The sequence below is a fragment of the Chinchilla lanigera genome, unplaced genomic scaffold, assembly GCF_000276665.1.
Source record: "Chinchilla lanigera isolate Chin_1 unplaced genomic scaffold, ChiLan1.0 scaffold00050, whole genome shotgun sequence".
NCBI lineage: Eukaryota > Metazoa > Chordata > Mammalia > Rodentia > Chinchillidae > Chinchilla > Chinchilla lanigera.
Genome location: NW_004955451.1, coordinates 1,558,369 through 1,575,007, shown reverse-complemented (window position 1 = coordinate 1,575,007; position 16,639 = coordinate 1,558,369). Strand labels below are relative to the sequence as shown.

General features: G+C 36.4%; 1 protein-coding gene across 2 annotated transcripts in view; it reads left to right on the top strand.

The window, feature by feature from the left end:
- The window catches only part of Usp32 (ubiquitin specific peptidase 32), a 166,860-nt gene that overhangs the window by 103,539 nt on the left and 46,682 nt on the right, over window positions 1-16,639 (top strand). For both annotated transcript variants that reach the window (XM_005393962.2, XM_013519383.1), the window contains exons 10-12: window positions 1,887-1,970; window positions 6,843-6,904; window positions 12,957-13,059. In XM_005393962.2, the coding sequence (XP_005394019.1) occupies window positions 1,887-1,970; window positions 6,843-6,904; window positions 12,957-13,059 (249 nt within the window). The remainder of the gene's footprint in view (window positions 1-1,886; window positions 1,971-6,842; window positions 6,905-12,956; window positions 13,060-16,639) is intronic.

The window sequence follows — 16,639 nt, the reverse complement described above, 5'->3', positions numbered from 1 at the left end:
AGATTTTTCTAAATTTCATAAATGTTTAGTATCTTCAATATGCTATGTACAAAACTACTTGCTTTTTAGCATCTATGTAATGTTTCATTATGAATGTATTGTGACTTACTGTTTTACCTGATAAAACCAATGCTTACCTAGTATGTGCAAGACTTGAGGTTCAAGCCGGGCATGGTGGCACACACCTGTATTCCCAGCACTCAGGAGGCTGAAGCAAGAGGATTGCTGTGAGTTTGAGGCCAGCCTGTGCTACATAGTGAGTTGAAGGCCAGCCTGAACTACATAGTGAGAACCTGTCTCAAAAAAAAAAAAGACCTTAGGTTCAAGACCCCAGTATCTCACCCCACCCCCAAAAAACTATTGGTAAAAAGTCATTTTTCAGAAGAGTGAATAAGGGCCAGGGATATAGCTCAGCTGCACAGCATCTGCCTGGCAAGCACAAGGTCCTGAGTTTGATTCCTGGTACCAAAAAAGAAAAAAAAGAAGCAGCAGCAGCACACATGGATAATTATGGGAAGAATTGAAACTTTTGATAGCATTATAATATAAACAAGAGATAGGTCTCTCGGTTAAAGATCCTTTTGGGAATTATGTATTAGAGATCCAGATAGATATTTGCAACACTTTGTACCATATTGGAGGGCCAGTGATATAGCTCAGTGGCCCAGCACCTGCCTGACAAGCACAAGGTCATGAGTTAGATTCCTGGTACCAAAAAAAACCAGTATAGACCATGTACTGTATGGGAGAAGGGACGCTTCGAAGTACTTCCTCTTCGTTGTGAGTGAGCAGGACAATTTAAAAAAGTGATCGTGATAAGGAAGATTCCGTGGGGCCCGGGGTATAGCTCAGCGGCACAGCACCTGCCTGGCAAGCCCAAGGTCATGAGTTTGATTGCTGGTACCAATAATAAATAAATAAATTAAATTGTATTTTGGGGAAGGAAAAGGGATAAAAAATTAAGATGTGTTATTTACATGTATCAACTCCCCACAATGAATATAATCATTATGTAAATCAAATGTTCTAATAAACTTTCTAAAAATTGTATTTTGAGAGAAATATAATGTAGATATTTATAAGTTCCTTTAAATCTCTAAGAAGTCTGTTAGTATTGCTTGATTTTTTAAGGTCTTAGAAAATGTTTAAGGTGAAAAAGAATAATCCAAAAAGTCTGCTTTTTTATTTCAAAGTTAGTAAATATTTGCCGGGCATGGTGGCACATGCCTGTGATCCCAGTAGTCAGGCAGCTGAGGCAGGAAGATCGCCATAAGTTGAAGACCATCTGGGCTGCTCACTGAACTCAAGGCCAGCCTGAACTACACAGTGAGACCCCATCTCCAAAAAAAAAAAAGAAATTAGTAAATGTTTCATTTTGCCCACCCACTGCCTTTCATAGATTTTTGTAAATAACTCTTGGGTTTCTCGTTTTTTGTTTTTTTTTTTTTGTCTTTTTGAGACAGGGTCTTGCTATGCAGTTTAGGCTGGCCTTAAACTCACTTTGTAGCCCAGGCTGGTCTCAAACTCACAACAATCCTCCTGCCTCAGCCTCCCGAGTGCTGGGATTACAGGCATGCACCACCACCCCTGGTGTTCATAAGTAACTCTTAAAACAGAAATATTTTATTTCCCAGGTCTTACTGGAGAAAGAAGATTATTGATAAGTGCTTTGTTTCTACTGATTACTTGAATAAAGTTACAGATGAAATTTGTGTAAACTTTATCATTTGTAAATTTATACCAGCTTGCGAACTTTTCAGATTAATACATAGCATCTAATATAAGTTATTGCTTTGTTTCCAGGAACATAAGTTTAATGAGCCAGCCTTATTTAAATGCTATAAAAAAATAAGGCTTTTAACATGAGATCTTTTTTAATGTCTCAGATGGGCCATCTTACGCTGGAAGATTATCAGATCTGGAGTGTGAAAAATGTTCTTGCTAATGAATTTTTGAATCTCCTCTTCCAGGTATGTTTAAGATAATTGATAGGCATAGAGGAGAGTAGTACTGGTAGTTCTTTACATCTTTTCCAGAAAGAGGAAAAATAAGTAGATACTTGTAAATTTTTCAGAGTATACAATCTTTCAGGCTAGGATATCCTCTAGATCATCTTAGCTGCAATGCAGACCGTTTCTTGGGCTTTATCCTGTGGAAGGTCCAAAAAGATTGAGGGGGAGTGAGGGAAGGAAGGAGAGGAGAGAAAAAGAAAAGAAATGTGTTAGGAGTGAATATTAAGTTGCTGATCTTGCCAGATTTTAACTTTTTCTACTGAAACTAGTATTTTCACTCTGATTTTTACATACAAGTTACATCTTCCCATTTTTAATACCTCATATTTAAGTTTATTAAGTTAATATATTTTAGTTTTGTTTATGTATTATAGCTATTTATTTTAGTTTCTTATTTTGCTTTTTGTAAAAACTCCCCTGTGAAGGTCAGTATGGTTTGGAATATTTATATCTATCATGATCTTCCATTTGGAATAAAGAATAACCTTTCTGCAAAGATAGCTGTGTTGGAATAAATGAAATTGGCCTCTTCTTGACAGCTAATGACTCATTGTTATATATTTAAAACACGGTCTGATAGCCCTATAGTATCCATTTATTATCAATCCATTGTAATGTTCAGCGAGGATTCAGGTTGATGGCTTTATAAAATATATATGAAAATAATATAAATCATTGCTATAAATAGAACTGCCTTCCTTGATAACATTAATATTGTCAACTATTTTTTACTTTATTTAAAATAATATCTTCAGTAGTAGATTCTATAGGCTCTTTTACTATTGCTTCTTTTAAGGTGACTTTATATCGTTCATTATATAAACATTATTATCACATTATATTTGAGTCAACGTGTAGCTCTTACATAGTGTGTGGCATTTTGAGTTTGCCATCTTTTCAGGGACTTGGAGTAATACTATTTTTCTATGACTTTTAATTTATAAACGGGTATATACTTGAGATTTGGATTACTCGGTGTGTGTGTGTGTGTGTGTGTGTGTGTGTGTGTGTGTGTGTGTTCCATAACATTTCATTCTGAGAAATAAAGTGATTGGGGGGCAAACATCCATAATCTATTCCTTACATAAATTTTATTATTATATTTACTATATTTGCTTTATCTCTGTGCAGATATTCTTTTAAGATTATACATTCAATTAAAATATGAGTAAGCAGATGTTAGCTTGTTTTATTGTCTGTCTTTAGCTTAAAATTGCTGGAGTTAGCTAATAAGTTTGATGATACAGTATTGAATTATGCTTTTGTTTTTTTCAAAGATCACTCTTGGCTGAGTGTTTTGGGTTGTAAAATGTAGTACACACTGGTTGAGAATTTGACTCAGCAGTAGAGTGCTTGCCCGGCATGCATGAGGCACTGGGTTTGTTTGGTTCCCAGCACCATCAAAAACGGGGCAGATTTAAATCTAGAATGTACAGTGTCAATAGAATTGTTTTGGAAAAGGTTCCTGAGGTACTGTAGTTTTCATTTCTTTTTTTGCATAAGGATGCCAAATATAATCAAGGTCTTCTCTTATAAATCAGGCAAAAAATATCAAATGTTTAACAGTACAGTACACTAACTGTGTGCAGTGGTACACACCTGTATTCCCAGCTGCTTGAGAGGCTGAGGCAGTGCATCTCTTCAACTTAGGAGTTCATGGCCAGCCTGAGTAACATCATGAGACTTTATTTCTTAAAAAAAGAAAAAAAGTATGGTAGGCAGAATAATGCTCCTCCTATCCCCCAGATAACCAGACTTTAATCCCCAGAACTTGTGAATATATTTTATTATTTGTCAAAACGACTGTACAGATATATCAAGGTAAAGACTCAGAGCTTGTGTTATTCAGGGAGGTTCAAATGTAATCTCATGCATCCTTAAAGGTGTAAACCCTTTCCTTCTGCGGGAGAGAAAACATAATTTGCAGAAGGGTCATACGATGTCAAGTCTGAAAATAAAGGGCCATAAGGAAAACAATGTATGGCCACTAGAAACTGGATAAGTAAAAAATTTTTTCTTAAAGTCTCTAGAAAAGAACGCAGGCTTGCTGATGTCTTGATTTTATCTTAATGAGGCTCTTGATATTAATGTTTATTAAGCCACTGAATTTATGGTCTTTTTTTACAGTAGCAATAGAAAATGATAACGAATAATTCATATTTATGGGTTGGAAGACTCAATATTGTAATGATGTCCTTTTCCTTTTATATTGATTATAGCTTTGATATACTCACAGTCCCCAGAATTTATTGTTGTTTTAGCTAAGATAATAATGAATGACAGTTTGAGAACTTACATTACCAGATATTAGAACTTTTTATAAAGCAGCAGTGATTAAGATAGTACGATATTGATTTAAAATCAGACAACTATGTCAGTGGAACAGTCTTGAGTCCTTAAATAGCCCTAGACATTTTTTGTCGATACTTGTAACAAAACATCATTACAATGCAGAAGAGAAGGTAAAGTCTTCTAAATAAATGTAGGGAAAAAGAAAAAGTACATTATTGCCACTTCATGTTGTACATAAAAATTAATTTCAGGTAGGTTAAAATCTAAATGTGATAGCCTGGCATGGCCGGACATGGTGGCGTACACCTGTAATCCCAGCACTTGGGAGGCTGAGGCAGGAGGATCATTGCAAGTTTGAGATGAGCCTGGGCTACAAAATGAGCTCAAGGCCAGCCTGAACTGCATATTGAGACCCTGTCTTTAAAAGGCAAAAATAAATAAACAGAAAATAAATAGATAATCTGGCATGGTAGCTCATGCCTGTAATCCCAGCACTGTGGAGGCTAAGGAGGAGGATTGCAATGAGTTTGAGGCCAGCCTGGGCTACACTGTGAGTCCAGGCCAGCCTGAACTACATAGCAAAACTCTGTCTCACCAAAAAAAAAAGAAAAAAATCAGAATGTGATTGGCAAAATAAAAGGTTTCTAGAAAAAAATACTGTGAAAATATGTTTTAATTTTGATTTTTTTTTTTTTTTTTGGTTTTGTTTTGTTTTGTTTTTTGTTTTTCTCCGGTACTGGGAACCGAACTCACGACCTTGCACTTTCGAGGCAGGCGCTTTTGCCGCTGAGCTAAATCCCCAGCCCCCTTATATTTTAATTTTGAGATGACAGAGTTCTTAAGCTGGTCATATAAAGTACTAACCATAAAGGAAAGAAATACTATGTTGGACTTCAATAAGATGAAGAACTTCTTTTTTAACAAGCGATAAGATTAAGAGAATGGAAAGATAAGCCACAGAGTAGAAGATTTTTATAATACCTATATCCAGCAAAAGACATAAAAAAGACACACAAAGAATAGACATCAACAAGGAAAACACAGAATCCCAATGTAAAAATGTACAAAAAGCTTGAATAAGTACTGTGAAAACATCCACATACCTAATAAATTAATGAAAAGTGACTTTTTTTTCCTTGCATCACTCAGATTGGTTGGACTTGAGAGGGCTCTACCACTGGATTACTTTCCCTCTTTATTTTTAATTTTTATTTTCAGACAAAGTTTCACTAATTTGCCCAAGTTGGCCTTAAGTTTGTGGTCTTCCTGCCTTAGCGTCCTGAGTAGATGGAGTGTGTGCCATTGTGTCTGGCTGGCTAACCTCTTTAGTTATCATGAAAATACATATTAAAACCATACTTGTAATATATTAGATACCTACCAGAATGATTAGTTTTTAAGTAATACAAACTATGATTGATGATAACAAGCATGTGAGGGGGCTGGGGATTTAGCTCAGCGGCACAGCGCCTGCCTGGCAAGCGCGAGGTCGTGAGTTCAATTCCCGGTACTGGAAAGGAAAAAAAAAAGTGAAACTCACACGTTGCTCATGGGAATAAGTTAGTATAATTACTTTGGAAATTGATAGTATTTATGAGACCTGGATGTACACCTACCCCGTGTGACTCAGCAAGTCACATATACCTGTGTGTATATCCTACAGAAACGTGTTCACTAACCACTAAAAAGAAGTATGTTCTTGTATACATTTTGTTGCATTCTAAAACAGAAAATAACCAAAATACCTATTAACAGTAGTTGAATAAATTGTGCTGCATGCATCCAGTAGTATTACAATGGCAAAAAACATACTGTGTGAGAACATTCTACTAAAATACAGAGTATTGGGCCAGGGGATATAGCTCAGTAATAGAGTGCTTGCTTTGCATGTGTGAGGCCCCAGCACTTCTAAATAAATGAATGAATGAATGAATATTGTGAAAAGTGCTTACATGTTTCTTTTCTCCTTCTCATTCCCTTTTCTTTCTCTTCTCTTTCCCATCTTCCTCCCTGCTTAGAGATTTGGAAGTTAGCCTTTATTTTTAAGATAAAAGAAAAATTGGGCCACTGATATAGCTCAGCAGCCTGGCAAGCACAAGGTCCTGAGTTCCAATTCTTGGTACCAAAAAAAAAGAAAAGAAAAGAAAAAAAAAGAAAAATTAAGCCATTCCCAACAGTGCACATCTGTACAGCAATCCCAGCCACTCAAGAGACTGAGTCAGAAGGATCCCAAGTTCAAAGCCAGCATGGGCAATTTAGCAAGACACTATCTCAAATTTAAAAAGTTTGGAGATATAACAGCACAGTACTCCCTGGGTTCCATCCCCGTTACCAAAAGAACAAATTTTTTTTTTTTTTTGACCCAGTTGAAGTTAAAATTTGCTCAAGTGAACCACTGATAATTCATCAGTTGAAAACTACTGCTAATTCAGATTCCAATCTAAAAAGTGGATCTCATTCACGGAATGTAAAATATGTAATCAAGTCATTGGTACCAGTCAATAAAGTTTGATTTATCTTTTTTTTCCTTCCTTATAGGTATGTCACATAGTTCTGGGGTTAAGACCAGCTACTCCAGAAGAAGAAGGACAAATTATTAGGTAAATTTGTGGCCTCAGGCTCTATATTATTTCATTATATAGTTGAAATTTCTAATCCCTGAAAAATAAGTACCTTTCAAGCCAAGGGACTGGATTAATTTAGAAGTCAAATTCTGTTTGCATTAAATTTTCACTGGGAATAGGGTTGTAGTTCTGTGACAAAACATTTGCCTGTAATGTGTGAGGCCCAGGATTCAATCCTCAGCACAGGGGGCGGGGAGGGGCAGACAAAACTTAACATAAAAATTACATGAATGTTAAATTTTTAAAAATTAAAACATTTTCTAGAAAGCCATTTTTCTTTGGCACAAAAACACTTCATATTTCATGTGGAAAAGTTAGAAAGTAGAGCTGAGCACAAAATGTCTATAATGTCTATAATAACTGGCACTAATAAATATTTTTAAATAATTTTTTTAAAATTTTTTAAATTTTTAATTTAAAAATTTTTAAATTTTAATAATTTTTTTATAATAACTGGCACTAATATTTTTTATATTCACATACCTACTTACATGCATGCTTATAATGATATTTGTAAAATATTTACAAAAAATGAGAATATTCTAGAATTGTTTTTCCTGTTCCTATTTAAACTCAAGATCAAATAAAATGGTATTTTTATACATAAATTATTGGCTGGTAGCCCTGTTCATCCTATTACCTTGATTTTTCTTTACAATAAGCATATTGGGATAATTTAGTAATAAAGTCTATATATATTTGCCCAAGGATTTACTTAGGATATATTACTTAAACCATCTGGATTATGTTGAAAGTCTGTACATTTTTATTGCTGTAGTTCAGTTTTATTACTTTGAGTATCTTCCACTGTTTTCTGGTATTATTATCATTATACTACACATTCATCGCTTCTCAGCCTTTTGGCTAAGATCAAGTGTATACTACACATTTATACAGAAAATTTCAGAAATAGGGCAGAATCTCTACTAATCTTTGCTTTTAGAATAAATGCTCAGTATGTACCTGGTCCATTCACCTTTTCTAAAAAGTATTATGCATGCAGATCCAGGCATGGTGGTGTATCCTATAATGCTAGCACTCAGGAGTCTGAGACAGAAACATTGCCATGAGTTTGAGGCCATCTTGGACTACATAGTGAGTTCAAAGCCAGCCTGGACTACATAGCAAGACCCATCTCAAACAAAAAAAGTATCATGCATACAGTTAGGACCAGTGAATGCCTACTATCTCAGCCACTTGGGAGGCTGAGGCAGGAGGATTGCAAATTTGAGGCCACCCTGGCCAACTTACAAGATCCTGTCTTAACAGAAGGCTGAGGATATACCTCAGTGCTCTCTTGGTTCCATCCCCACTACTACACACACAAAAAAAGGGTAACATATTTTGCCTTCAAATGTCTAAGTGGTTTCCCCTGCCTTGAGATTTTTTGATGCAGGGCATATTATTGAAGTCATTATTTGAAATACCTGAGACAAAGATCATACATTCAATATTCAATTAGGCAATGTTAGTTAAATATCAAGTATATTTTCCACATTTTTTGTTTGTTTGTTTTTTTGTTTGGTTTTGGTCTTTTTAAGACAGGGTCTCGCTGTGCAATTCAGGTTGGCCTTGAGCTCACTTTGTAGCCCAGGCTGGTCTCAAACTCATAGCAATCCTCCTGCCTCAGCCTCCTAAGTGCTGAGATTACGGGTATGTGCCACCACACTGGCCTTTTTCCACGTTTTTAACTGGATTTTAAAATGGTTATTTCTTGAAGAAGATAAAGTAAGAGCTAGGTGTGGTGGTGCGTGGTTGTAGTTGTAGCACTGTAGAGGCTGAGGCAGAAGAGTCAAAAGTTCAAGGCTAGCCTGAGCTACCTAGTTGAATTCAGTGCCAGCCTGGCCTGCACAGTGAGACCTTGTCTCACAAAAAAGAAAAAGATGATAAAGCAAAAGTCTTTTAATTTTGATCCTCAGAAGAAAGTTTATAATTTTCAGGTGTTATTTACAATTTTGCCTTGATTTTCTGTAATTTTTACATATCAAAAAGTAGAATGTTTTTAAGTGCATGGGTGTGTATACTTAAGACATTGTATGTACATTGGAAAGGCTTTTATGTGGCTACATTGACTTTTTTTCCCCTTACAGTACTATGATCTAATTTTGTACTATGGTAATATACTATGAAGTCAGTATGACTTAGCATAGGGATAAAATGCTATATAGACTATATTTAATTCCTTAGCTTATTCTGCAGCTTCTCATAGCTTCCTGTTTTTTAAATAGTGATAAACTTGTATTTTCAAGGAAGTTTGTTACCAAATGCTTCTGTTTATTATCCCACCTAGTCCCCAGGCTGCTTGCCTGAGATTAGTGTCACCTCATTTTATAAAAGAGGAGAAACTGAGATTCATTGAAGTTGAGCAGGGCTGGGGATGTAGCTCAGTGGCACAAGCGCCTGCCTGGCAAGTGCAAGGGTTCAATTCCCAGTACCAGAAACAATAAAAAAAGAAAGAAAAAGAAATTATCTAAATTTACCTGGAAGTGATAGAATCAAATCTAGGACTGATTTCATTAAAAACATTAATACTTAATCTCAGTTGCTTGGGAAGCTGAGACCAGAGGATCACAGCTGTGAGCCTGGGCAACTAAGAATCTTTCTAAAGTTGTTTTTTTTTTTTAATTAAAAAGGTCTGGGGATGTACTTCAGTGTTTGTTTATTTATTTATACTTCAATGTAATTTAGAATCAATTTTGACTGATTCATTTGTCAGATTTTTGTTTGTTTGTTAGTTTTGTTTGCCTCCATTTTTACTTGCATGGATTCATTTGCCTGTGATGATTTTTAAGGATGAATCAGGTTTGTTCTGAGCAGTGCAGCAAAACATGTACTGGTTCTAACTTAATCATTATTTTGTCTAAAAAAATCAGCAACATAAACTGGATATGGGTGGTACACACTTATAATTACAGCACTCTGGGAGGCTAAAGAAGGAGGATCACAATTTAGCAAATGAGGTCCTGTCTCAAAATTTAAAACAATTAAAAAGCTGGGACTGTTGCTTAGTGCACAGGGCCGGGGCTCAATCTCAGGGGTGAAAGGGGTTTGTGTCATAAATTCTAGAACAGCTGAGTCAAGAGCTTACCTTTCTCCCTAAAAACCAGCCTTACACAAAATGATGTACATGTTTCATGGCTCTAAACAGACCAAAGAAATAAAGCAAATTGAGAAACATTCAAGAAAAACTAAACCTTGTTAAGAATAATGGAAGTCTGTGGTGATGTCACCTGGAGCTACTTCCATCCCTCCCGTCCAGTAAGTCAGCGCCATAGTCCTCTGACACTAGAACAGATTTGGAGCAGAGCAGCAGGTGTGACTAGCTGAAGGTGTTTGGCACAACCTCTGCCAATTATTAGCTGCCCATAAGTTAGGGTCACTCCAAGAAAGCCAGGCCTAAAAATAAAAACAAAATTAAATAAAAGGAAATCAAAAAGAAACTGAGGAGGCTTGTACTGCAAAACAATATGCTGGAAAACAGACCATGGAATTAGTCAATTAGTCTAGAAAGAACAAGACATGGTGGCTCACACCTATAACCCAAGTACTCTGGGAGGCAGAAGGTTTGCAAGTTTGAGCTTAGCCTGGACAGTTTAGAGACTTAGTGAGACCTTGTCTCAAAAGAAAAAGGGCTAGGGATGTAAATCAATAACAAAGGCCCTGAGTTCAATCCTAAGTATCCCCCCCGCCATACAAGTGCACACAACATTTGTTCCAGAAAGCAAAGAAAGAAGGTGGGGTCTAGAATTCAGAGTTCTTAAAATATATTATCAAATCTGTTCAGTTTTTAGCAGGAAAAAAATTTGAGGCATGGAATGAAACAGGAAAATGTGATGCATATATATGGGAGGTTAGGGTGCATTTAATAGAATGTATCTCAGGAGTGATCCCAAATATTTAGCATAGCACCCAAAGACTTTGGGGCAGCTATTTACAATATTAACAAAGAAATCTCAGAAAGAAACAAGAGAAAAGGGCAGAATAGTTGAGGAAATAATTGCCAAGAACTTCCCAAATTTGATAAAAGACATTAACATAGATGTTCAAAAATTTTACTGAATTTCAAGAAAGTTAGAGAGATGTGCACTGAGACACATGATGAAATTGTCAAAAGACAGAATTTTGAAAGTAGCAAGAGAGAAGCTGCTTGTCACATATGAGAAATTCTCAGTAAAGGTATTTTTCTCATCCAAAAGCATAAAATCAGGTGGGGGATATAGCTCAGTGGCGTAAGTGCCTGCCTGGCAAGCGCAAGGTCATGAGTTTGATGCCTGGTACCACCAAAAAAAAGAAGAGAAAAGAAAAGAAAACGTGAAATCAAGAATAAAGAGGGATGATATTTTTACTAAAGAACTAAAAAGAAAAAAAACCAAACTCTTAAGAGCTCTGTATCCAACAAAACTTCCTTTAGAACAATTTGGATTTTGCAGTGGATTCTTAGATGTGACTCCAGAAGCATGAACAACCAAAGACAAATATAAATTGGACCTCATCAAAATTAACTTTTGAGTCAGGTATGGTAGTGCAAGCCTGTAATCCCAGATACTTGGGAGGCGAAGGCAAGAGGACCCTGAGGTTGAGGCCAGCCCAGGCAACTTAGCGAGACCCTGTCTCAAAAAGTAAAAGAGGCTGAAGATGTAAATTAGTGGTAGGGTGCTCTTGGGGGTGCAATTCTCGTGCAAAATAAAAGGGGAAAAATTTTACACTTGAATATTAAACGATACAATCTAATAACTGAAAAAACAACTTACAGAGTGAGAGACAGTATTTGCAAAGTATATATCTGATAAGATTCTAGTAACCAGAATCTGTAAACAGCTTACGGTGCAGTGAGAAGTAAACCTAATTAAAAAATGGAAAAATGAAAATGGACTTAAATGTAAATTTCTCTGTGTAAGATGTTCAGATGGTCATCAAGCACCCTAAAAACATGTACAGTGTCATTAGTTACCGGGGAAATACAAATCAAAACTACAACGAGGGCCAAGGATATAGCTCAGTGGCACAAGTGCCTGCCTGGCAAGCACAAGGTCCTGAGTTCAATTCCTTGTACAAAAAAAAAAAAAAAGACAAAACACCAAAACAGCAATGAAATTCTACTTCTTATCCTCTGGAATGGTTATAATATTAAAAAATGGCATGTTGAGCAATTAGAATTCTCATTTTGGTGGAAATGTAAACTTCTGTGGCTGTTGGGCAAAACAATTTGGCAGTTCTTCAACACAGAATTTCCAAATAACCCAGCAATTCCACCTCTAGGTATAACCCAAAACAAATAAAAATAGGTACTCAAATACTTGGACAACATGTTTATAGCACCATTACTCACAGTAACCAAAAAAGTGGAAACAGTCCCTATATATCTATCTGTGGAGGAATGGATAAGTAAGAAATAGTATACACATACCATGGAACATTATTCAGCCATAAAAAGGAATAGAGTTGCGGTACATGCTATAACATGGATGAGCCCCACAAATATGCTAAATGAAAGAAGGTGGATGTAACTCACACAGTGTATTCCATTCGTATGAAATAGTCAAAATAGGCCACTGCATAGGTACAGACAACTGATTGGTAGGTGTTAAAGCCTTGGGGGAAGTGAGTAATGGGGAATAACTATTTAATGGATGACTTTTAGTTGGAGTATATGAACATGTTTTGGAATTTAACAAAGTATGTGGTTGGACAGCATCTTCATTATACTAAGTACCACTAAATTATATGTTTTACAGTAAAGAGTTTGATAGGTGAGTGTGGTGGCATTCACCTATAATCCCAGCACTAGAGAGACTGAGGCAGGAGGATCTCCACAAGTTCAAGGCCAGCTGGAACTACATAGTGAGACCCCCGTGTCAGAAACTCAAAGTAAAATAAAGGGCTTGAACTTGTGATCTTTCTGCCTCAGCCTCTAAGGCATTCACCACCACACCTAGCCCTTTCTAAAACTTCTAATGTTAAGTTTTGGGTGTTGGCCTCAGTTTCACACAATTTCACTTTGTGTATTGAATTTCTTTTGTGTGTACAGAGGATGGTTAGAACGAGAAAGCAGATACGGTCTGCAGCCAGGACACAATTGGTTCATCATCTCCATGCAGTGGTGGCAACAATGGAAGGAATACGTCAAATACGTGAGTTAGAGTCCTGTTTGTCTTCATTTTTATAAGAATTTCAACTCCATCAGACACTATGTGACTACTGGCCAGGAATGAAATGTTTGAGTGTAAAGATTTGAAAGGAAAAGAATTAATACTTATGTAACATTTGCTATAGAATGGGCCGAGTGCAAACAATTCCACATAAATGTCTTCTGTTTAAGAAAACTAATACTGGGCACAGAGGCACCTGTATGTGTCATGCACTTCATAGCTCATTTAATTCTCATGCTATCTCTGTGAGGAAGGTGATCCTACATCCATTTTACCTGTCAGAAAGGAACTTGCTGCTGAGAAAAAGTGACCCATGTATCATGCTCAGTGTAGATCCTGGATTGAACCTCAGAACTAACTTTAAAACCTGGATTCTCTAAATTGCATCATTTATATTGTCCTTAGTTCACCTTCTCCATTGAATAATCAAAGACCCTTGGGTAAAAAGTATTAGTTTACTACTCAAGAAGTTTCATTTCATAAATAATATGAAAATAATAATTCAGGATTGCTCCAGGGTAATCTACCATTGTTCCAAATAAAGAGCCGAAGGAAAAAAAAGTTTAAAAAAAAAGTCATTATTAAATATCCTAATTGCGGGGAGGGGAGGATAAAAAAAGATTTAAAATGTGTTGCCGGGCATGGTGGCGCACACCTGTAATCCCAGCACTTGGGAGGCTGAGGAAGGAGGGTCACTGTAAGTTCGAGACCTGCCTGGGCTACAAAGTGAGCTCTAGGCCAGCCTGAACTGCATAGTGAGACGTGTCTTAAAAAGACAAAAAAGAAAAACAACAAAACAGTGCACTTGCAGGAGCATGAGCTTCATCTGTTCATGCCTGCTGCAGTCCCACATATTTCATCTCTCCACTCCATTGTCTAGTATGTGTTTGTCAAATGTAGGCTTCAAAATCTATTTCAAAATGGAAACTAATGAGAAACCCAAGAGTATTGGTTTGTATAGAGAGGAAAGAAGTAGAAAACGATAACAGCTTATTTAATAATGTGGGGAAAATGTAAATGAACTAATAGAAGTCCTTTCCCAAAATATTTATTGGGGAAATGTTCTTTACTAAACAAAAAGTAACTTCCCGATATCTAGAGTACACAAAGAACTAAAAAACATTAGATCTCCAAAATGTAGACTTAGTAGAAAAGTGGGCAGTTGAAATGAACAGACACTCTCAGAAGTACAAATGGCCAGTAGGTACATGAAAAAATGTTTAGCTACATTGTCCATTAGGGAATGTAAATCAAAACAACACTTGAGATTCTATTTTATTCCACAAAGAATGGCTATCATCAAGAACTCAAAAAACAACAAATGCTGGAGAGGTTATGAGGAACCCTTCTGCATTGTTGGTGTGAATGTAAAGTAGTATAGCCATTATGGAAATCGGTATAGGGGTTCGTTGAAAGATTAAAATAGAAATTCTGTTTGACTCAGACACAGTAGTACCTTAATTCACAAACGCTTCTCTCTTTTTTTTGCCTTTTTGAGACAGGGTCTCACTATGCAGTTCAGGCTGGCCTGGAGCTCACTTTGAAACCCAGGCTGGTCTTGAACTGGCAACGATCCTCCTACCTCAGCCTCCAAGTGCTGGGATTACAGGTGTGGGCCACCACGCCCAGCCACAAATGCTTCTGTTCATGAACAAAAGCTGGAAAATTTTGCTTCCATTCACAAACTCTGCATTGGATGACAAACATTACTATGGCCATCTGCCCACAGAAACACAAATACAGACATTTTCCCCAAAATCATAAAACAAGTTCATAAACCAAGGCACCACTGTATTCCCCTTCTAGATAGCTCCCTGAGAGAGTTAAAGACACCATATTACAGTGATACATGCATATCCATGCTTACAGCAACACACTTGTAATAGCAAAATTGGAGGTGGCTCATATGCCTATCAACAGATAAATGGATGTGTAAAAATTTATATTTATATGTATAAATTTTATTATTAGTGCTATTACTGTCACCATTATTGCCTCTAACCTTAGAGTTTCTATTTACCATGCAGTGAGCTAAGTATTGCTTCACATATGGTAGCTTACAGATATAACTGATTCCACTGTTCATAAGTGGAAACTGAGATAAAGTATATGTAATGTGTTCAAGGTCATAAAAATTGCCAGGGCTAGGACCACCATATAGGGTGTCCATGCTCCTAACAATGACTTTATGCTGAGTTTCTCATAATAAGAGCTAATGCTTACTCTTTTTAGTACATGTGTGCATGTGTATAATATTAGTATATAATATGTAGTATATACGATATACTATGTAATATATGCTATATACATTATCATATAGTATTATATATTAATACTATATATTATATAGTATAATATATACAATATGGTATATAATATACTATATGGCACATAGGCATATATACAAATGCTATATATATTATATGTGAATACTACTCAGCCATGAAGAAGATAGATATGAGTCATTTTTGGGAAAATGAATGCAAGCTAGTGAAATAAATCAGATACAGAAGGTTAAATAGGGGCTGGGGATTTAGCTCAGTGGCAAAAGCGCCTGCCTGGCAAGCGCAAGGTCGTGAGTTCGGTTCCTGGTACCGGAGAAAAACCAAAAAAAACAAAAACAAAAACAGAAGGTTAAATATTGCATGATTTCTCTTATATGAGAAACTCAAAGTGTAATTAACTTAAAGAGCAAAATAGGAAATGGAGATAAATTTTGTGGCTATGGGAAGGGGGTCTGAAAATGAATAGGAGACAATGCTGGGAGAAGGAGAAGTAAAAAGAATCAAGATGCTGTGTGTATACGTACCTATTTCCAAGATGAATGTATTTATTATGGAAAACAAAAATGTACTAATAAGTTTTTAGAACTAAGAGGTAACAACCAGGCATGGTGGCAGACGCCTGTAATCCCAGCACTCAGGAGCCTTGGCAGAATGATTGCTTCGAGTTCAAGCCCAGCCTGGGCTACATAGTGAGTTTAAGGCCAGTCTAAACTACAGAGCGAGACCCTGTCTCTAAAAACAAACAAAAACCCCTAAGAGGTAACTCGTGTAAATGCACATTCTAGCCTTGTTTCCTCCTTCTCTAGAGTGAGAATAGTAACGGTGACTTTTCTCAGAAGAGCATGTTATGAGAATTAGATGAGCTAGTACATATTAAATGTTTTAAACACTGTCTGGCACATAGTAAGTACTAAATACAGTGAGCATTGGCAGTTACTAGGAGAAACCCAGCAGAAGTCATTGTTGTGAGCGTGGACACTCCGTATAGATTGTCTGTGATTCTCTTCAGCTTGAATGTTGGATTTTTCTTTCTCTCCTGGTATCTTACCAGTCTTTTTCCTCTTTATGGAGCCAGCCTGTTTTCATTCTATGTAGAGTCTCCAATAAAAATTTAAACAAGGAGGAGTGGTGAAATCTTTTCTGTTTGTCATCATTACTGTGGACGTGTTCTGTCTTCCTGTTAAGAGGCAGCAGCTGTTATTCATATACAGATTTTACTGTTCCGTGGTCATGACTAACTTTAGAAGTAAAAAGTACTTTTTTTTGAGACAGGGTCT